General features: G+C 38.2%; 1 protein-coding gene across 1 annotated transcript in view; it reads left to right on the top strand.

Moving 5' to 3' along the window:
- The window catches only part of MROH2B (maestro heat like repeat family member 2B), a 97,580-nt gene that overhangs the window by 52,546 nt on the left and 22,117 nt on the right, over window positions 1-22,917 (top strand). Inside the window, exons 13-24 of the mRNA XM_059416318.1 lie at window positions 172-285; window positions 1,803-1,959; window positions 2,105-2,145; window positions 2,960-3,101; window positions 3,661-3,704; window positions 6,175-6,282; window positions 10,048-10,164; window positions 15,544-15,651; window positions 16,197-16,349; window positions 18,816-18,842; window positions 19,557-19,676; window positions 19,889-19,968. Coding sequence (XP_059272301.1) covers window positions 172-285; window positions 1,803-1,959; window positions 2,105-2,145; window positions 2,960-3,101; window positions 3,661-3,704; window positions 6,175-6,282; window positions 10,048-10,164; window positions 15,544-15,651; window positions 16,197-16,349; window positions 18,816-18,842; window positions 19,557-19,676; window positions 19,889-19,968 — 1,211 coding nt within the window. The remainder of the gene's footprint in view (window positions 1-171; window positions 286-1,802; window positions 1,960-2,104; window positions 2,146-2,959; window positions 3,102-3,660; window positions 3,705-6,174; window positions 6,283-10,047; window positions 10,165-15,543; window positions 15,652-16,196; window positions 16,350-18,815; window positions 18,843-19,556; window positions 19,677-19,888; window positions 19,969-22,917) is intronic.

Genomic DNA, 22,917 nt, shown 5'->3' with positions numbered 1-22,917 from the left:
AGGTGCACTTTAAAACAGAAGTTAAGTACTGAAGACCAAAACTGCTGGGTTCCATGAGCCCCTTGAGTGGCTGTATTGTCCTCCCCAGAGTCTGAGAGCACATCCAAGTAAGGTCAGAGGGAACCAGCAGGAAGGATTATTAACAGGTCTCCTGTTTCATCTTTCTTAAAGGAAAAACCAATGAAACCTAACTCCCATGAGATTGAAAAGGGAGAGGAATCTGTCCGGGAAACAAGCCTCGAGGTCTTAAAAACCCTAGACCCACTGGTCATTGGAATGCCCCAGGTAAGTGGTCTTCTGTCACGACTGACAGTTACTTGGATCATCTCTCCAAAGCTCTGCCCATTTAGGAGTAAAAACATGAATTAGTCCTTCATGTGCTGTCATCAGCTTTTTGATGCTCTGATTCAGTGAAGTACATTGCAATGCTCAGTGCCCAGAATAGAGTAGTTCCTCAAAAGCACCTCTTATTCCCCTAGCATACCTAGACATATCGTCAAGTGGTGAGTAGAGATTCTAATTCAGTGAATGCTAAACTTTCCCCATTCATCTGGGAAGGTGTTGAAAGCACACATTCTCGGGCCACAGCTGACACTTGAAAATAATCTATACCTTAATGGGAGGAGCCTTGGAATCTGTATTTTTCCCAAGCAAAATAACCTGAGAGAAAGGATTAAATGGCCAGAAATGCATGGCATGGACAAGAGATAAGCAACAGACCAGTTTAAATGGATCAGAGGCTTCATCTAGGATGGCATTTTAAGGTGTGATTCTTGGATTGATTATCTAAGGTATTTATTTAAAACATAGATGTCCAGGCCATATCCCACATCCACTGAATCAGCATTCTGTGCATAGGGCCCATGAATCTGCAGGCAAACACGTCCCAATATATCTGCTACATACTAAAGATTGAAACATTTCCATGTAAAAGCAAATAATGAAAAGAAGTGTAGGACCAGACTCCTGTGGGCCTGAAATGCCAAAGTCCTACCTTGTGACTGATGAGCCATTCAAAATGTTAAGCAAGTGCTAAATATAAATATAAAATAACTGTGAGAGATCAGTGGATTTACATAGGAGCAGACTAAATGGAAAGAGAGTGAGCACGAGATCAGATGTAACTCCCAGGAACTGGGCAGCGTCATGAGAGTAGGAAGGAAATATGGAAGGGCATGGAAGATCTTATAATGAAAAAAAAAAAAAAAAAAAAAAAAAGAAGGGCTTGGTGATTAAATCTGGATGGCAAGACAAAGGGAAGGGTCCATGTTGACCCCAAGGTTTCCACGAGGACAAGGGAGTTTTCCAGAGAATACAAAACGGACTGACTAAAGAAAACAAGTGTTGCCAGAACTCCAGAGCAATAAGGTCAGCACCTAGAGCAGCCCATTCACTATCCATTCCCAGTCATTCTCTCTGAGCAACACACTCCAGTCTTGGGGTTTGGGGACATACGCGACTTATTGTGGGTTGCCACACTGACAAAGGACTTGGTGACCCTTGATGAGTGGAGCCCAGGTGTACTAGACTTCCTTCCTGCACTGCCTAGAACAGTTCTTCACAAGAAAGAATTGTCCTGCCCCAAATTCCAGCAGCAAACCCATGCAGACATGCTGAGTAACACTCACTACAACCAACACCTGAACACGAATGTGTACATGAATGTGAACATGAATGCAGAGATTTCATTTTGATTTGGCCTGAAGAGCAAAAAAAATAACAGGTGAGAGAACATGCTCTTCATCAGAGGGAGAAATCATGGACAAATCCGAAATCTTTGCATCTTGCCTTGTTTTCCCCAGGTGCTGTGGCCAAGAGTCCTGACTTTTGTAGTTCCTGCAGAATATACAGGGACTCTGGACTACCTGTTTAATATCATCAGAAGCTTGATTATGGCAGAAGAGAGGAAGAAGAATGATGCCAAGGAGTCAACAGCACTTGTCATCTCCACCGGAGCTGGTGTGTGCATACAAAAACAAAGCAAAACACTTCTTTTATGCAAGGCTCATTTCCGGAATGGCTATAGTGCTTTGCTTATATACCCAACCCCAATCTGAATTCTCTAGCCCCCACAGCAATAATGGAAACCACTTTCTCTTTCCAGTGAAACTTCCTTTGCCCCAGCAGCTACTGGCCAGACTTCTGGTGAGTGAGTTATGAATAACTAATATGGGAGAAATTTAGGCCAATATAGATCATTCAGTTCTAAATAAATCTCAATAAAAATTACACAGCAAGTCCAAACCAAAAGAAACACTAAAATGGCATAATAAATGTCCTGCTACACTAATGACACTCATTAAAATTATTGGCAAGATTATCTTCTCGCTCTGAAATGCTCGTTAAACTTAATTTATTATTTTAAAATAAGCATAGACTGAATTTGAGTCCCGAGTGCCATTCAAATAAATTCCACATCTATTATTTAGATTTCCTTCTTTCCTTTTCCTTCCTATATGTAGCATTTGCTCAGATACCATTTCCACGTGTCTTTATTTGATCAATAAATGTAACTAAGTGTTGGTACCTTCTATTTATTTTTGCTTGATAATTTCTATGTATTTTTCCCCTTTATCCTCAGCTGCAAATTGGGGGGGGGGGTTGTTTAAGTATTAGCTTTGCTCTAAAATAAGAAATAGGGGGCGCCTGGGTGGCTCAGTGGGTTAAGCCTCTACCTTTGGCTCAGGTCATGATCTCAGGGTCCTGGGATGGAGACCCGCATCAGGCTCTCTGCTCAGCAGGGATCCTGCTCTCCCCCACCCACCTATTTGTGATCTCTGTCTTGTCAAATATATAAATAAAACCTTTAAAAAAAATAAGTAAGAAATAGACTGACGTTTGGTTGAGAGATGGTCTAATGTAGGAATCAAGGGCATCCAGGACAGCGATAAAAGGAAAAGGCAGGTGGACCTTTTAAATACCCCTGCAGTTGATTAACTTTTTATCTTCCATTTTTCAGGTAATATCTATGCTTGCCAGTTTAGGGAAATTATGTGGGGCTGGTGCAATAGGACTTTTGAAGATACTGCCTGAGATAATTCACCCCAAGTTGGTAAACCTGTGGAAAACACGTTTTCCTGAGCTCCTGCAGCCTCTGGAAGGTACAAGGGAGTGGAATCAGGTCTTTATCGAAAGAGGCAAGAGCATAAAGAAATGAGGCACCACTTCTCTGCCTGAGGTTCATTTGAGGCGATTAAAACAATGAACTTGATGTGCAAAGTAAACAGCTATATTTTTTCCTTGATTCCTTATGTTCTAATTCTCTACCACATATTTGTACTACAGGAGGATCCAGTGGGTAATATTCTTAGCAGAAACTTTTACTTTTGCTCTGGTCTTTTTCTCCTATTTAGACAAACTCCCTTTTGGTATTGTTCTAAAAAGTCATTACTATTTATGTTAGAAAATTAAAATATGGTCATTACAGTAGTTACTGTTGAAGTTAACCAAAAATAAACCTAGATTTGTAACCTGGACTGAAGACTTTTTCCTGTCTGATTAGCACTTGAAGTTGGCAACATAGTAAATTTCATCTGAAATAGTCATCCTCTGTAAAGCTTAAAGTGGGGCTTCAGCATTCACTGGGGACCTGGCAAGGGAGAAACAGAGTCCTGACTTTATTTTCTATTTCTATTTTCTGTTTTTAATTTCTATTTCTAGGAAAGAACACTAGCATCGTGCTATGGGAAACCATGCTGCTTCAGGTAAGGGTAGCTTCGAGACTAATTGTTGATGATTGGATGATAAAAATCAGCTAGAGTCACACATCTTAACTAAAAAGATCCAGATACCCAAGGTCAGTAAACAACGTTTCTTTTCCTTAGGAAAAGAACTAGAATGTTAGAAGTGATTGCTTAAGAATTACAGTCTCTACATCACCATAATTTGAACAATAATCTTTAGTCTTTGAGTTGGTTAAGAGTTAAGATAGTATTGAAGATTTTGGGGTGCCCAGGTGGCTCAATGAATTAAGCCTCAGCCTTTGCTCAGGTCATGACCTCAGGGTCCTGGGATCGAGCTCCGCATCGGGCTCTCTGCTCTGCAGGGAGCCTGCCTCCCCCTCTCTCTCTGCCTGCCTCTCTGCCTACTTTTGATCTCTCTCTCACTGTCAAGTAAATAAATAAAAATCTTTAAAAAAAAAAAAAAAAGATAGTATTGAAGATTTCACCTACTCATATTTTCCCCTGTACCTATCTTAAATCTTCTCTAATTTCTAGTTTTTCCTCTCCTTATAATTGCATTCTTTTACCATTTAAATAAACACAAATTAACATCATTTCCACTTCTGTGCGTCTAAATACAGCTCTGTTTCCTCACCTTTCTGCTTCTCACTGTGTCTTTTCCTGATTTCTGAAAACCAAAGAGCCACATTAGACCATTTCTCTAGAAAAAAAAAAAATCCATAAAATTTCTGAACTTTGGCAACCAGTTTGCAACCAGTTACAAAGATCCAAAAATCCCCAAAATGGTAAAGTGCAAGTAGGAGCCGGACATTGTTTCTACAGAGAGGATTTTGATTTCAGGAGACTACAGGAGGTCAAGGAGCCCACAGAAAGGGATCTTTTAACCTAGCATGGTCTCAGTTCATAAGCTTTACATAGAAATTAACTATGACTTCTTAAAAATGTCAAGTTTTAGTGACTTTTCCTCATCACCTGCATGTTCCATTACTGCCCCTTCCAGAATCAGAGTCTCTAAGATGGTTTCCTGAGAACTGGTATGTTTTAAAGACTCTCACAAATGATCCTTACCCAATATGAGATTTGAAAGTAGCTGCTCTACTTTTCTGGTCTTTAATTCTAGGATCCACCTCTCTTCCTGTATTCATGCTTCTTTTATCATCTCCCTTCTCTTTTTCAAAATTCCTACCTTATTTTCCCCAGTTACCATTTTAAAGTAACTATTCCAACTAGGAAGAAAAGTTCTCTCTCTAGAGGGAAGCCTCAAGAACATTCTTTTCCCTCTTCCAATCTTGAGTGTATTTCTATTTAGCCTTCTCCCAAAACTGTTTGCATGTACCTCCTTCTTTCAGACTTCCAAGGCTGTTTAATTTCTTCTCTTCAAAGGGCCCACTCACTGAATGAGTTCCTTAGAGAATACCTAGAAATCTTCATGGGCTTTGACACAGAAAGTCCTTTTCTAAACTTAAAGTTGGAAAAATACAGGAAAAATAATGGACTTCAGAAATTGCAATGGATTTTGTCCTCCAAAAAGACAAAAACACCTTTTTATGTATTGTTCAGTGAAGAAGGAAATAGGTTCAGATGGCTGACTGAGGCCTTGGCTCAGAACAATTGGTGAAACTAGGAATGTTTTGTTACTAGAATTGAAGTTAGCAAAATGTACTTGCACATTTAATTGGTTCTTCAAGACATTTTAACTCTTTATTCCAAAAATGTCCTTTTTCTTTTAGTATGTAGCAAAACAAACTAACATTGACAAATAAAGCTTTTCCAAATATGTTTAAAACTTGAAAATTGTTGGGTGCCTGGGTGGCTCAGTGGGTTAAAGCCTCTGCTTTTCAGCTCAGGTCATGATCTCAGGGTCCTGGGATCGAGCCCTGCCTCAGGCTCTCTGCTCAGCAGGAAGCCTGCTTCCCCCACTCCTCTCTCTCTGCCTGCCTCTCTGCCTACTTGTGACCTCTGTCTGTCAAATAAATAATAAATTTTTTTAAAAATCTAAAAAAAAAACCTTGAAAAATGTTAACTTCAATTTAAGTTTCAAAGTGGATTAATTTCTATTTTAAGACTGGGTAATTTTTATATAAGAGGGAAAAGGAAGGCACTTACATGGAGTTTGTTCTACCTTCTGAGTAACTTGTTCTTATTGGAAATTCAGAACATAACAGCATATAGCTATTAAAATAAATAAAGAGAAGGGTGCCTGGCTGGCTCAGTTGGAGGAGAATGTGACTCTTGATCTCAGGGTTATGAGTTCAAGCCCTACATTGTGTGTAGAGATTACTAAAACTAAATAAATAAATAAACTTATAAAATAAGAGGGAAAGTTCCCTCTTACTTAATAAGAAGGGAAATAACGAGTTTTTTTTTTAATGGGAAAAGGAATAATCTCATTTACTATATATTTATACTTAAAAAATTAAGGTAACAGGAAAGTACTAAGAAAGCACACTAAGCGGTTGTATTCATATCTAACTTCCACTTCCTGCAACAGTTACTCAAAGAATCTTTATGGAAGATCAGTGACGTAGCTTGGACCATTCAACTGAGTCGAGATTTCAAGGAGCAAATGGGCAGTTACAGCAACACCTCCCTTGAGAAGGTTGGTTTTTCAACTAAGGCACTTACTTTCTACCTTATAACCTAACATGGCTGCTCAACTTCCAATTTGTCTACCACCAAAAAGAAGGAGAAATCACTAGAAAAAAAAAATGCTACCTTCTCTTCACCTTGCATTTAACCAAAAATTACTCATAGGACGGCACTTGTCTACAAGTAAACCTGAGTAATATAGTGCCTTTAAGATAGATATGTACTTGGCTGAAATTTAGGTGTTCTGTTTTAGCGAAGGGAAAAAAGTAGATAATGAAGACAAATAGTGGTCCTTGTCACAGCACTGATTTAATGTCAGTTTATTATATTTTTTAAGATTCTATTTATTTATTTGACAGACAGAGATCACAAATAGGCAGAGAGGCAGGCAGAGAGAGAGAAGGAGAGGAGGAAGCAGGCTCCCAGCTGAGCAGAGAGCCCGATTCGGGGCTCGATCCCAGGACCCTGGGACCATGACCTGAGCCGAAGGCAGAGGCTTAACCTACTGAGCCACTCAGGCATCCCTAATGCCAATTTATATCTTGGTTTCCTCTGGGCCAGTTTTGTGATGCTGGCTACAAGAAACAATCTACTACAATTTAACAAAAACTGAGAGCTAAAAGAATGCTCAAAGGCCAGCTGTCTCCTTCCTCTGTCCCCAGATGGCTTCTACCTAACCCTCTGCATTGGAGCCATTCATTCTAAAAGGGGTTTGGATCTAGCTTCTGCGGTTTACTGTGTATGTAAGTGTAACAAAGTTACTTAACCTCTCTAGATCCTCAGTATATTCATCTAAAATGGAAATTATACCAGGCTCTGAAGATTGAGGTGAATTAAGGGTTCAAAAAGATAAAGTATATAAAGTCACTAGTGAAGTAAGTACCTGGCCGAAGACTTGTGCTCAATAAAAAGTAGATCAAGGTTATCATTATGGTTCTAACATTTCTCTTTTTTTTTTTTTTTCCTGGAAAAAACATTTCCTAACTCATCAAATCTAGTATTAAGTGTCTGTTCTAACAAATTATTTATTATCAACTTTCAACTCTCCTATGCAATATTCAAAATTCCTCTCACTGGTTGATTCTCTAATTTGGTAGAGTAGTGATTCTCCAAATGGGTCTATCAAGCCTGCAGACATGCTCTTCAAGAGAATTTGGTGAGCAATGCCTCATCTTCTCATATACAAACTAGACTTATGCATCTCATGTAATACCATCCGTCCAACAGCTTCCAGATTCCCGAGATGGGTCCAAAGTCATGTTGATATGGATAGGCAGAGCAATTCAAGCAGTGAGCTGCTTAAATGATTTTCAGTCATTATACTTAACAACAGGAAAGTAAGAGTGTGACAGTTAACTTTAGCTGCATTGCAAACTACACCTAGGGGCTTAAAGCAATAGCTACCTACTTAGTTTATAAGTTTGCAGGTTGACAGTGTGGGCTGAACTCAGCTGGGCAGCCATTTGGTCTTAACTACTCCCACTGGCATATACTGGGGATTGGCTGGTCTGCCATGATCTCAACTAGGTCACCTTGTTTCCATTCCTTGTGGTATCTCCTCCTCCAGTTGGCCAGCCCAGGCTTGCTCTCGTGGTTGCGGCCATGAAGTATACAAGGTCTCTTGAGGTCTAGGTTCAGAAGAGGCACACTGTTACTTCTGCCACTTTCTGTGGGCCAAAGCAAATCACCAGGCCAACCCAGATTGGAGGAGTGGCAAAATAGACTATACTAATAGGAGGAGCTGCAAACTCTCATAGTAAGGAGGCATGGATAGAGGTGAGATAGAAAGGCTCTGGCTGTTTTTGCAATTGACCACATTTTTTCCCAGTTCTGGGTTCCTGATTTCAGAAATTCCTCTCCAAGTCTCAAAGGAAGAATGCACGATACACTGAATCTGACCAACATCAGCAGAGAAGCAACAGCTCATCAGTATGGAGGAAGGGGAGGCACTGAGGCCAACTCTTTACACAAAAGTCCCCTTCATAACACTGGGATTTTTTCCTGCGACATAGGACTTTTCCAGACTCTCTTGTACTGCCTCCAACGTGGAGTTAAACAGACTCTAGCAACTTTAACCCTAATTAATATTTACTCCTGTGCAGTACACAGTTTTTCTCATCATAGTTTACATTGTCACGGGGGCCTTTTGCCTGGAAATCCAAGAGTGCAATGGGTGCTGCCTCATCAGGTTCTTATCCGGGCAGTTGTTCCTCCTGTTCTGTTACCTCATGCACACCGCTCACCCCTAGCTGCACTGATCTGTACAATTTCTCCTGAATGGACTAACTAAACTCTACTGGTGGCTACCAGGTTTTCCTTTCCTCCTGTGCCATAGATTCCTTCTGATCCATAATGACCACTCAACCACTACAATCCTTTAAGCCCTGCAGAGTCCTTGGAATAAGCCTGCACCTGGCCAATTTTTTCTCCTGTGTGTGACCAGATGGACATTTTAAATAAGGAGATGACAATTTTATATTATACAGCTACAAATGATTTGAGTCTTAGAAAACAAATTAGGTGAACCATGAGAGACTATGGACTCTGAAAAACAATCTGAGGGTTTTGAAGGGGTGGGGGTGGGAGTTTGGGGGAACCAGGTGGTGTGTATTAGAGAGGGCATGGATTGCATGGAATGCTGGGTGTGGTGCAAAAACAATGAATACTGTTATGCTGAAAAGAAATTTTTAAAAAAGAAAACAAATTAGGACTTCATGACATCATTTTTCTAGCCATATGGCAAGTCTCTTCTCTTGTAAATATTTTCTTTGTATCTTACTTCCACAAGACTATAGATCTTTTCTATATGTAACACACACATGTATACACACATGTACATACACGTATTTACATCCAGGTATATGTTGTGGTGTTTAAACAGATGCCACTCTTGTGCTACCCCGTTCCCTCAGCCTTACTTCTAAATCTTGTATGGCTTGTAATGAAAGAGAAGAGGAAGCCATGTCTGTTCTGCTCACCTTTTCTACATCTGGATATTACAGAGGTATCCATATTGGGGCTTGCTTAATGAATCCAACATTCTCATCAACTCTAAGGGATGTGGAAGCCACAGAACGATTTCCCACATACTCTCTTGTCAGTGTTCTTTCATTGGGAGTTTTCCTTCCCCAGTTCACTCAGAGTCCCTTACTAAAGACACAACTTGTATGTAAACGTTCCTGTATGGCATTTCTCCTTCACCTGAACACCATGCTATAGCACTTCTGGACAACTCACCCTACTCCTGAGAGAGCGATAATAGTAGAGATGGCAAAGTATTATTTTTAAAACTATTATAGGTTAAATTTCCTAAATAAAATAAGTTAATATACTTCGGAGGTTGAGAATATCTGATGACATCATCTTCAAATAATCTTATTTTCATTCCCATGTGTATCTAAAATCATTTGTTGAACATTTATTAACTACCAGGGACTATACACTGAGAGTGACCATAAAACCCTCTGTTGTGGAGAACTGAAATGCTGAGCCCAAAGATAAACAAGAAAATTGAACGTTACAATAGAGAGTAAAAGGTATTATCATGGCTCAGCATAAGGCCTAGAGGAATAGGAAAGAGCACTGGTAAGGACAGTCTTGCCGGGGAGGGGTGGGGGGGGAGAAAATACTTTCAGGAAGAGATAATACTAGAAGTACATGTTTATTAAGTAGCTAAATTTCCTTCCTTTGGATGACTGTTTTAACACTTTCCAATTTTCATTGGAGTTTTTCTTTCCAGTCCTTACCATGCTATTGCTTATCTTTTGTCTTCTAGAAATTCCTTTGGAAAGCCTTGGGAACCACCTTAGCATCCTGCCAAGATATAGACTTTGTAAGCTCACAGATTAAGGAATTTCTGATTGCTCCCAACCAACTGGGGGATCAGCGACAGGTGGGACCCCTTTCTCTCAATATCCTCGTATGATGATGGTAATTAATTCCATCCGGAAAGCCACCGGCAGGTCTTATGACAATGTCTTACTTACCAAGAATCCATGGATACATTCAAAATAATCCAACAGAATTTGTCAGAAAAACGGTGCTTCCCTGTTTAAATGTCAATGCTTCATTATTTTTTTAATTTTAATTCCAGTATATATATCATACAGTGTTATATTAGTTTCAAGTGTATAACGTAGTGCTCATCATGATGTGTACTCTTAAACCCCTTTACCTATGGAACCACAAAAGATCCCAAACAGCCAAAGCAATCTTGAAAAAGAAAAGCAAAGCTGAAGGTATCACAATTTTCAGACTTCAAGTTATATTATAAAGCTGTAGTGCTCAAGACAGTAGGGTATTGGCCCAAGAATAGACCACACACACATCAATAGAACAGAATTGACTACCCACAATTATATGATCTATTAATCTTTGACAAAGAAGAAAAAATATCCAATAGAAAAAAGACAGTTTCTTGAAAAAATGGTGTTGGGAAAACTGGACAGCAACATGCAAACGAATAAAAGTAGACCATTTTTTTTTTTACACCATACACAAAATAAATTCAAAATGAATTAAAGACCTAAATGTGAGACAGGAAACCATTAAAATCCTAGAAGAGAACACAACCAGTAACCTCTTTGACATAAGCTGTAGAAACTTCTTACCAGATATGCCTCCTGAGGCAAGGGCAACAAACGCAAAAATACACTTTAGGGCTTCATCAGAATGAAAAGCTTCTGCACAGTGAAGGGAACAGTCAAGAAAACTAAAAAGTAATCTACAGAATGGGAGAAGATATTTGCAAATAACATATCCGGTAATCGGTTAGTATCCAAAATATATAAAGAACTTACAGAACTCAACACCCTCAACACCCCAAAACACAAATAATCCAGTTACAAAATAGGCAGAAGACATGAATAGACATTTTTTCAAAGAGGACATAGAGATGGCCAACTTCCCCTCTGGTAGCCTTTGGTTTGTTCTGTATAGTGAAGAGTCTGTTTTTTGGTTTGTCTCTCTCTCTCCCTCTCTCTTTTTTCCCTCTTGGTTCATTTGTTCATTTGTTTTGTTTTGCTTCTTAAGTTCTACATTTGGGTGAAAAGATATGGTGTTTGTCTTTCTCTGACTGACTTATTTCACTTAGTATTATACTTGCTAGCTCCATCCATGTTGTTGCAAATTTGAAAGATTTCATTCTTTTTTTTATAGCTGAGTAGTATTTCATTATATATGTATATATACATATATATTTTTCCCCCACAACTTCTTTATCTGTTTATCTACAAATGGACACTTGGGCTGCTTCCATAATTTAACTATTATAGATACAGCTGCTATAAACATAAGGGTGCATATATCCTTTCAAATTAGTGTTTTTGTATTCTTTGGAAAAATACCCAGTAGTGCAATTAGTGGATCATAGGGTAGTTCTGTTTTCCTTTTTTTAAAAATTTGATTTAGACATTTATTGATCACAGCATTATTTATTATAGTGGAAGTGTCCAACAGTGAAGGGAGGGTTATAATAAATATGGTGTATCATCCATGGAATACTACACAATCATCAGAAGTCATGTTTTTGAAAATTGTTTAGCAATATGGAAAAGTACTTTTAATATTAAATGAAAAACATGAGGATACAAAGCTGAATATAGAAAGTGATCCTAATTTTTATAATTATAAAAACTGGAAGGAAATATGCCAAAATATTTAATAGTCATTATGTTTGGGTAGAAGATTCTGGATGATTTTGGTTTTTTATTAATTTTCTTTGATTTATATTTTCCAAATTCTATATCTGAATATATGTGGGTGGGGGAGGAGTTGGAAAGAGTTAAAATGTTCTGCTTTCCAGACATTTTTTATCAAGAAGTGGGTTCTGTTTGATGTTAATGTGAAAAGTTTTCAGGAAACAACTTCTGTATCCAACTCTAATTGGATAATGATTCTTTGCTAAAAGTGCAATAGAGTGTAGCTATTGTGAAACTATATTCAGAAAAGAACTGTTTGTTATCTTTCATATCATTGGTGGATAGATTTTAGCAGAAGTTCTAACTTCTTACTTTTTACTTAGTATGTTGTTATTTTTTTCTCTTTTTTTTTTCTTTTCAAGTTTTTATTTAAATTCTAGTTAGTTAACACATATGGTAAAATTGGTTTCAGGTGTAGAATTTAGTGATTAATCACTTACATGTAACACCCAATACTTATCACAATACTCATTTAGCCCATTCCCTACCTACCTACCTCCATCAACCCTCAGTTTGTTCTCTATCATTACGAGTCTCTTATGATTTGCTTCCCTCTCTCTTTTTCTTCCTTCTCATATGTTCATCTGTTTTATTTCTTGAATTCCATGTATGAGTGAAATCATATGGTATTTGTCTTTTTCTGATGGACTTATTTCACTTAGCATAATACACTCTAGTTCCATCCACATCATTGCAAATGGGAAGATTTCATTCTTTCTGTGGTTAAGTAAATATTATAATACATATTCTTTAACCATTCATCAGTCAATGGACATTTGGGCTCTTTCCATAACTTAGCTACTGTTGATAATGATGCTATAAACATCAGAGTGGTGTGTCCCTTCAAATCTATGTTTTTGTATCCTTTGGGTAAATACCCAGTAGTGCAATTGCTGGGTCATGGGGTACTTCTATTTTTAACTTTTTGAGGAAACTCCATACTGTTTTTCAGAGTAACTGCACCAATTGCATTCCCATCGATGATGTAAGAGCGTTCCCCTTTCTCCACATTCTTGCCAACTCTTGTTTCTTGTGGTTGTGATTTTTGTCATCTGATAAGTGTGAGGTGGTATCACATTGTAGTTTTGATTTGCACTTCCCTGACTATTGATGAGTGATGTTGAACATCATTTCATGTGTTTGTTGATCATCTGTATGTCTTCTTTGCAGAAAAGTCTGTTCGTGACTTTTGTCCATTTTTAATTGGATATCTGTTTTTTGGTTGTAGAGTTCTATAAGTTCCTTATATATTTTGGATAATAACCCCTTATCAGATATGTCATTCGCTAATATCTTCTCCCATTCTGTGGGTTGTCTTTTAGTTGTATTGATGCTTTCCTTTGTTGTGCAGAAATTTTTATTTTTATGTAGTCCTAATAGTTTATTTTTGCATTTGTTTCCCTTGCCTCAGGAGGCATAGGCAGAAAATGTTAAGGCCAATATCAGAGAAACTATTGCCTTTGCTCTTTTTTTTAGGATTTTTATAGTTTCAAGGCCCACATTTAAGTCTTTAATCCATCTTGGGTTATTTTTGTGTATGGTGTAAGAAAGTGGTCCAGTTTCATTCTTTTATATGTAGCTTTCTAGTTGTTCCAGCACCATTCTTGCCTCCTTTGTCAAAAGATTAATTGACCTTATAATTATGTCCCTATTTGAATATATTTGTATATATTTGTATATTTGTACATATGTTCAGTTAACCAACATAAAGTACCTCATTAGTTTTTGATGGGATGTTCAACAATTACTTAGTTGCATATAACACCCAGTACTCATCACAATCCCTGCCCTCATTAATACCCATCACCCAATTACCTCATCCCCTAAGCCCCTTCCCTTCTGTAGCCCTCAGTTCAGTTCCCAGAGTCCAGAGTCTCTCATGGTTTGTCTCCCTCTCTGGTTTCTTCCCATTCAGTTTTCCCTCCCTTCCCCTGTGGCCCTTGTGCTATTCCTTATCTTCCATATATGCATGAAACTATATGGTAATTGTCTTTCTCTGCTTGACTTATTTCACTTAGCATAATCCCCTCCTTAGTTTCTCTTTCTGCTATTTCATTATTACTGTACAAAAATACACCAATTTCTGTATACCAGTTTTGTATCCTGTGACCTTACTGAATGTATTTATCAGTTCTACTAGGTTTTTGGTAATCTTTAGGACTTTCTATACATAATATCATATCATCTGCAAATGGTGAAAGTTTCACTGCTTTCTTATCAACTTGGGTGCATTTTATTTCTTTTTCTTGCCTGATTGCTGTGGTTAGGATTTCTAGTACTTTGTTGAATAAAAGTGAGAGTGGTGAGAGTGGTGAGAGTGAACATTCCTATCTTGTTTCTGATCTTAGGGGAAAAGCTCTCAGTTTTTCACCATTGAGTATGTTATTAGCTGTGGGTTTTTCATACATGGTCTTATTATGTTGAGGTATGTTCCCTCTAAACAACCTTGCTGAGGGTTTTTAATCATGAATGGATGTTGTTCTTTGTCAAATATTTTTTCTGCATCTATTGAAATGATTATATGGTTTTTACCCCTTTGTTGATATGGTGTATCATGTTGACTGATTTTTGAATATTGAACCAGCATCCTCATATTAATATTTCATTTATTTAACCAGATTTGTAAAAATATTGCAAAATGAATTTTAATTATCCTTAATAAATATTTTTGATATATTTTGACTTTTTAACTTAAACATATGATCATAAACTTCAAAATCATTGACTTTACAACCTGAAAATAACCTTACATACCATGGATTTTCAACCTAGGGAAAACATAAGCCTAACCTGGGGAGCTTTTTCAAAGCCCTTTTGCCATTTCCTACCCTAGCTAGGCTGCACAATGTTTGCAAATGTGGAGGAAAGGAGTGTATGTATTTAAAAAATAAAGAATAAATTAAAAGAAAAATTACCAGGGCTAATAAAGACCACCTAGTATTAAAAAAAAAAAAAAAACCTGTGGTATATTTTGCTATACATTCTCCTCAGAAATTTTGAGATGTTTACATGATCCTTTTTTTTATATTAAATGTTCAGAAACCAGTAGACTTACTGAATTTTTGAAACTGTTTTTTTATTATGTTATTTATTTTCTCCTTGTCAGATGTTCTGTTATCTTATTGCTCTTGGCAATTTTTTTAACACCTTTTTCCCCATCTTGTTTGAAACTCTCCTTCCCACACAGTCCAATGACTTGCTCCCTCATTTATTTCAGAACACTGCTCAATGTCACCCCTGTTTATGAAGCCTTCTCCATCTGCCCTATTTAATTGAGAACTCCCCCTAAACTGCAGCAGTTATTCTCTTTCCTTGTTTCCCATAACTCCATAGCATGTGTCACCCTCAAAGTACTATATATTTACATGTTTACTGAATCTATGTGTTTATTTAATGCTACTTCCCTGTCACTTCCTCTGGTTGTGTGCACCACAAGGATGGGGAGTTTGGTGTGTGTTCACTGTTGCGTCCCAAGCACCTAGAAGAGTGGCTGACACATAACAGGTGCTCCATAAATATTTTTTGAATAAATGAGTGGTTAAACTCAAAATTCCTATCTTTTCTGACTTTAGGGAATAACATCTATTTTAGGATGCTGTGCTGAGAGCCACTTGGATACTGTTTTAAAAGTTCTTAAAACATTCCAAGATCGGGAAAAGTTTTTCATGAATCGATGTAAGGTAAAAAGACTAACCTTCTCTTCCAAAGCTTTTGGTCACAGCAAGGGGAAAACACACTGATTCCTTCAGTGAACATCCTTTTCCATATCATACTTGTCCCTGTCCCCAGGTCTTTATTTCAGGTGAGAACTTCCCAAGCCTGGACCCTATAGAATGACCAGCTGTCTAGCAGATCTCCTCCAGTTTCTGTCACTAGTGCTGACCTGGAAGGTCCTAATGAGTTCTTTGTGTGCCTCGGTTTGTCCCTCTACCAGCCATTCAGGCCTCATGGTCAGTTTCCACTATGTACACTGCACTACCCCTGAAGAAAAGGGATTTAATAAATAAAAAATAACCCAAGCTTTCTCACAGGGATCTCTTTTAAAGCCCAAGAGAGCCACAACACAGTCCCAGGTGTTTAAATTTGACAAGCAAGAATATCAGTTTTAAACTAATTTTCATCATCCCAGTCCCATTTCTTAAACCCTGTAGTGGTTCATAGAATTAGGAAGCAACATGGAGGAAAGGAAACACCTTCAGTCATAGCTTTCATGTCTCTCTTTCAGGGTATTTTTTCTGGGAAAAAGAGCCTGACCAAGACTGATGTCATGGTAATCTATGGCGCCGTGGCCCTCCATGCTCCCAAGGGTCAACTCCTCACCAGGCTCGATCAAGACATTGTTTCCCAAGTCCTCTTTCTTTATGGCCAGTGCTCTCAGGTAACGGTGAGCACAGGGTGCCTCGATTTCCAGGCTAGGGGTCCCAAACCTTGGAAGGGCTCACCTCTTGGGAATATTCATGCTCAAAGGATACAGGCCAAAGGCAAGATAGCATCTGGTATGTTTGGAAGATGAGAACAGAACAGAACAGAACAGAAAAATTCATTATGAAACAGGGTCAGGTAATTTGTTTCTTTTCTAAGGTCTTGGGTAGTTCATGGCCTATGATACCTTCCTAGATCAAGTACCCATAGTGTTCTCCCCCAAGTTTGAACTTAAAATAATTACTCCAGTACACTTTAGAGCAGCTATTTCATTGCTTCTCTGTTATAGTCTCTGAAATGTTACTAATGGTGGTTGTATAACTTTTTACGTGGTATAGATAAACCACCCAAAACAGTGCCTCACAAATAAGAAGTGCAATACATGTATTTTTAAACAAATAAGAATACATCATTAATTAACCTACCCATGCTGTACCATTTCACACCCCGGCCAACACACACATTCATACCAGTCACCTTGACTGTCCTCCATGTTCCTCAAACATGCCAGGAATATTCCTGCCTCAGAACCCCACAACTGAATTGGAATTCATCTGATCCTTTCTGTCCCCTGTAGTACTTCTTATATATTTAATAAAGTGCTTTAGATATATTGTCAACTTGGCCATTTTGCTGAGTAGTACCAGGTTAGCCACCTAAAAATCACCCTGAGTTCAAGTTTGAAATACAGCTTCCCAGAGCCATTTCTCAGGGAGATTGATTCAGTAGGTCTGGGTTGGAATCTGACATCTGTATTTTTAGGAGATTTAGAAGTGATTCTTATCCATCCGGAAGCTTTTACTGATTATGTGCACATCTGCTCCCCCATTAGATTGTCAACACCTTGATGTTATAGATTGTACCTTATGCTCCCTTATCTCCGCTTCTTGCTCTCCACACCCCACCTGTTTGATAAATCTGTTCTTGACATGTATTCATGTGTGTATGTGATAAGAATGGAAAAGGAACTTGTGATATCACAGATATAAGTACATGCTAGTGGGAGGGAATAGGACAGTGATCCTCACACTTCAGTTGTCTGAGAATGACCTAGAACCCTGTTAAAGACAGAGATCCCTAATGAATCCCAGTCTTCAGAGATGGATCTCTGAATCTGTATTTTTAATATGCCCCCCAAAAGGTGATTCTGATGTACCCAAAATTTAATAAGCAAAACATAATTGAAAAAGATGGTTTGTGTTACATTAGTTTTAGTCAATCATTGAGGCAAATTATGATAAAAAGACAAGAGGAAACAAGATATAGATGTTTTAGATAAGGATGACTGTACACTTTCAAGGTACAGTCAGTTCTTCCATAGCACAACATATACACAAGACAGAAGAAGAAAAAACACAGGGATTATGAAGAAAATGGGGGAGGGGCACAACATTCAAAAACCCCACCAATGACATATAAAAAATATGAATCTGATTTTATTTTTTTAAATATTTTACTTTTTTATTTGAGAGAGAGATAGCTAGAGAGAGCATGAGCAGGGTGTGGGGGGTGGAGAAGGAAAGGCAGGCCCCCCATGGAACAGAGAGCCCAACACAGGACTTGATCCCAGGCCCCTGGAATCATGACCTGATCCTAAGGCAGGTGCCCCGGCATCTAATTTTGAAGACCATCTAAGAAATACAGAAACACTACAAAAAAAAAAAAATATATATATATATATATATGTGTATATATATATATATATGTATATATATATATATATGGCACTTTTCTTGAAAAACACCTGAATTCACTTGGGAAAGTGATGAGTTATTGTGAAATGCTGATGGGAAGAAAGGTCATCTGAAATCAGCTAGAATGTCAGATTTGAATGGGAAGCAGCTCATAACACGGTAAACTGAATCAACTGACATGTTTGAGGTGTTCGTGTGACTATTCCTACACGAGTCAGTTCAACTAGCTCATCTTCTTCTGTCATGGACAAAACTGTGCATAAGCAAACACAAAATTTAGAATATACTAGAAGTATTCACATATCAATTTCAATGAGACAAATTTCCTTTTTCAAGGCAAGCATCCCAGCAGAACTGACTGTATCCCAGTTCCAAAGTCAGCTGCCCTATTAACTTTCATTTTACAGCTTTTCACTGCTCCTTCTGCCAAGAGTCTCTACTCTTCTTCTTACCAAAGTCTGGTAGAACCTCTTTAAATCATAAGGCTTGAAACCCAAAGGCTTGATTTCTTTATGCTGCTTTCTATAGATTAGACTTCCCTGGGGGAAAAGTCTGTCAATGTACAGGGTCTCTCTTTGGAAATGGGGGAGGATGCAAACAGCCCCTGCCCTTTAGGAAGACTCAGTGTCCTGCTTAGCTGTTGTTTTCAGGTTGGGGGTGGATCTTCTTCCTGGAGGAGGGAACTCTAACTGCTGCTCTAGTATCTGCTTTTGCCTTTGGTTTTTCAGGTTCTGGGCGTGTCTGTGATGAGCAAGGTATGCAATATATTTGATATACTTGAATACATAACGTGCTTCCTGGAAATGCAGTAGCACAGATGTCCTCTTGGTTTGATTCCAGAGGAAAGGATCCTGATATATGACTAATCAATCTGATCCTGAAGCCAGGATCCCTGAGCCTAATCTAAGACAGAACAGAGAGCTATATTTGGTTCTAGGTGGTTTGAGAGTTGTACTGAACCTGGAGCAGTGTTCTTAGAACCATGCACTATGACCCACCAGAAGACCATAAAATCAATCTAACAGCTCGAATAGATGACAACCAGCAAACTTTTGTGGTGAAATAAGAGAAATAGAAGAGTACATTACATTTAGCAACAAGAAGTATCATAAAACTTTCATTTCAGTTATTATACATATATGTTCACATACATATATTGCATGTAAATACAGAGTGGACTTGTAAACTGTTTCTTACAGCTTGTGTAGTTAATGGTTCAAATGTTTGAAAGCCACTGCTGTAGATAACCTCAATCTTTGGGGGACAGGGGTGGGGGGTGAGAGTAGAATTTGACCTTGGTTTTTAACTTCCCTGCAACTTTGACCCTAGACTGAGGTAGAAATAGCTAAAGAAGAGAGATTCCCATTTCTCCCTGGGCACAAAGTTCAACCCTAGGTCAAGAACTGAGTTTATAGAACCAAGTATGGAACCCAGGACTTTGGTTTACACTGTGAATCATTTTGCTTTAGGACATGGATCTGCAAATGAGTTTCACAAGAACTGTCACTGAGATTGGTATTGCTGTCCACGATGCTGAGGATCAGGGATTCAAGTTCTCCTACAAAGAGGTGCTGCTGGGTTACATGCTGGTAAGTGTGCAGAGAGGACATGGGCAAGGTCTTGAAAACTCTGTTTCCAAGAGTCAGAGCTGTCTTTTTTAAATGGGTACAGTACACCAGTTCCAGGTAACAGATCTCTCCCATTATATGGACCAAGGGCACCTAACAGCCCAATGGGGCTGCAGCTGCATCTGGAAACTCCCCACATCCTTTCTAGAATATTTCACCCCTTTGTGTTGCAGGACTTCATCAGGGATGAGCCCCTGGACTCCCTAGCTAGCCCTGTTCGGTGGAAAGCCTTAATCGCCATCAGATACCTCAGGTAGAGAAGTTTTCTTGCTCTCATTGAAAAAAAAAAATTTCCTCCCCAAGATCCTCTTTCTGATCAACTGACTTATCAATCAGTGAATACTCCAGTGTACTACCCTCCCCCAAATGAACACAATTTATCAATGGTTGGTTGGGTTTGGGTTTGGTTTTTGGTTTTTTTTTTTTTTTTTCCAAATAGAGGCTTTTTCCCTCTTTTTTTTTTTAATTTAATTATTTTTCAGTGTTCCAAAATTCATTGTCTATGCACCACATCCAGTGCTCCATGTAGTATGTGCCCTCCTTAATACCCACCACCAGGCTCACCCAACTCCCCCACCTCCTCCCTCCAAAACCCTAAGTTTGTCTCTCAGAGTTCACAGTCTCTCATGGTTTGTCTCCCCCTCCAATATTCCCTCTTCTCAAACTTACAGGACTGACTGAGAGGCCAACCCTTCAAAGACTAAAAGGGATAATGAACTCAGAGGAGTCACATTTATTGATACATGAGAATTGAAGTTTCTGTGCAGAAGGAAATTTTAATATTCCTATTAAAAATTATGAAAGCCCTAATCATATTTTAGTTGGTTAGTAGCACTAAACCTGCAGGAGGAAATGATTTTAACCAAATTTTTAAAATAATATTTTCTCCCTGCAGTAAAAGTAATATAAACTCATTGTTAGAACTTGGAAACTCTAAAAACTTTTTAAAAAATAATAAAAGTCACCCCTTATTTTCAACATTTTGATTCTATGGTAAATGTAATTGTTAATCTCCTTTTTGATTGTTCATTGTTAATAGAAACACAACTGATTTGTGTATACTGATTTTGTATCCTACATTATTCAATTTGTTTAATTTTTGTGAACTTTACGGTTTTCTACATATAAGATCATGTCATCTGCAAACAGAGATCGTTTTACTTCTTCCTTTCCAATCTAGATGGATTTTATTTCTTTTTCTTGCCCTATAGCTCTGAATAGGACTTCCAGTATTATGTTGAATAAAAGTAGCAAAAAACAAGCATCTTTATCTTGTTCCTGATCTTAGATTTTTCTCTAAATCTTAGGGGAATAATTTACAGTCATTGACCATTGATAGATATTATCTATAGGCTTTTCTTATATGGCCTTTATTATACTGAGGTAACAAACACCATTTTTTTAAAGATTTTATTTATTTATTTGAGAGAGAGAGAGAGCATGAGAGGAGAGAGGTCAGCGGGAGAAGCAGACTCCCTGCCAAGCAGGCAGCCTGATGTGGGACTCAATCCTGGGACTCCAGGATCACGACCTGAGCCGAAGGCAGTCGCTTAACCACCTGAGCCACCCAGGAACCCACAAACACCATTTTTTAAAAAAGATTTTACTCATTTTATTTGATAGACAGAGATCACAAGTAGGCAGAGAGGCAGGCAGAGAGAGAGAGGAGGAAGCAGGCTCCCTGCTGAGCAGAGAACCCGATGCAGGGCTCAATCCCAAGACCCTGGGATAATGACCTGCTCGGAAGGCAGAGGCTTTAACCCACTGAGCCACCCAGGCGCCCCAGCACAAACACCATTTTTAATGGCTGCTTAATAACTTATTGTATAGTATGTCTCATATTACTTAACCAACCACCTTTTATTATATTTTGTCAGTTTTTGTATATTTTATATATATTTGTCAGTTTTCAGTAATATTTTGGTGAACACTTCTGTGCAAAAAAGTGCTCTCTGAACTTTTGATTATAAAAGCTGACAATTTGGTTCAATAAATATTATTCAGTGTCATCCACGTATCAGGCGTGGAGCTAGATTTAAAAAAGATAATCATTAATTAAATATGGCCTTGCCTACCAGGTAAAATAGATGCAAGACATACCCACTGAATTTCTCTAAAATGCAGTAAGAAGCAACGTAAGGGAAGGCACAGATTGCCGTGTTTACAAAGATGAATGAAGTTTGAAGGAAGCTCAAATAATAAATCTTGAAGATGAATTAAGAATTACTAGGCTCTAACACAGTGTTGTCCAGTAAAACTAGAATGCAAGTCACATATGTCATTTAAAATATTCTAGCAGTCACTTTTAAAAGAGTAAAAAAGAGACCAAGTAATTTTAATAATTATTTTCCTTCATTAATTACACTTAATATATTCAGTAGATCATCTTTTCAACATGTATTTGTTATTTTAAAATGCAGTGAGATACTTTACATGATTTTTCACACTAATTCTCCACAATCCATCGTGTTTTAGAACTATAGCATGTCTTAATTCAAACTAGCCACACTCAGGTGTTGGATAACAACGTGTTGCTAGTGGCTACTCTCCTTTGGACCAAACACCTATAGAACTTGCAAAGTTATCTCTAATGACTGAAAACCAATCAATGTTTGCCCGGGCCATTGTGAAGGAAGAGATGAGCTGCAAAGGGGCATAAGGAAAAATGTGGGTGTTCTCTATTGATTATAGTGGTGATTTCATGGGTGTGAAACTCATTTAACTGCATACTTTAAATGGATGCAGCTTGTTGTGCATGAATTATATAAATTGATTTTTATATAAATCAATTTATATAAAATTGATTTTTTTAAAGTCAGCCAGACAGTAAAGATGAAAATACTATCCAGCTTGTATCAACATATTAACACTTTTGATAGACCTATCCCAGCTGGTACTGACTTTTACTCCCCTGTGAGAGAACCAGTTTCCCCCTTCTCTAACCATGTCATCATTTTTTTAATTTCATTTTATTTTATTTCTTTTCAGTGTTCCAAAATTCATTTTTTATGCACCACACCCAGTGCTCCATGCAATACGTGCCCTCCATAATACCCATCACCAGGCTCACCCAGCCCCCCACTCCCTCCCCTCCAAAACCCTCAGTTTATTTCTCAGAGTCCACAGGCTCTCATGGTTTGTCTCCCCCTCCATTTTCTCCCAACTCTCTTCTCCTCTCCATCTCCCAATGTCCTCCATGTTA

The sequence above is a fragment of the Mustela nigripes genome, chromosome 12, assembly GCF_022355385.1.
Source record: "Mustela nigripes isolate SB6536 chromosome 12, MUSNIG.SB6536, whole genome shotgun sequence".
NCBI lineage: Eukaryota > Metazoa > Chordata > Mammalia > Carnivora > Mustelidae > Mustela > Mustela nigripes.
The sequence above is the reverse complement of the archived record's forward strand: the minus strand, read 5'-3'. Positions and strand labels throughout refer to the sequence as shown.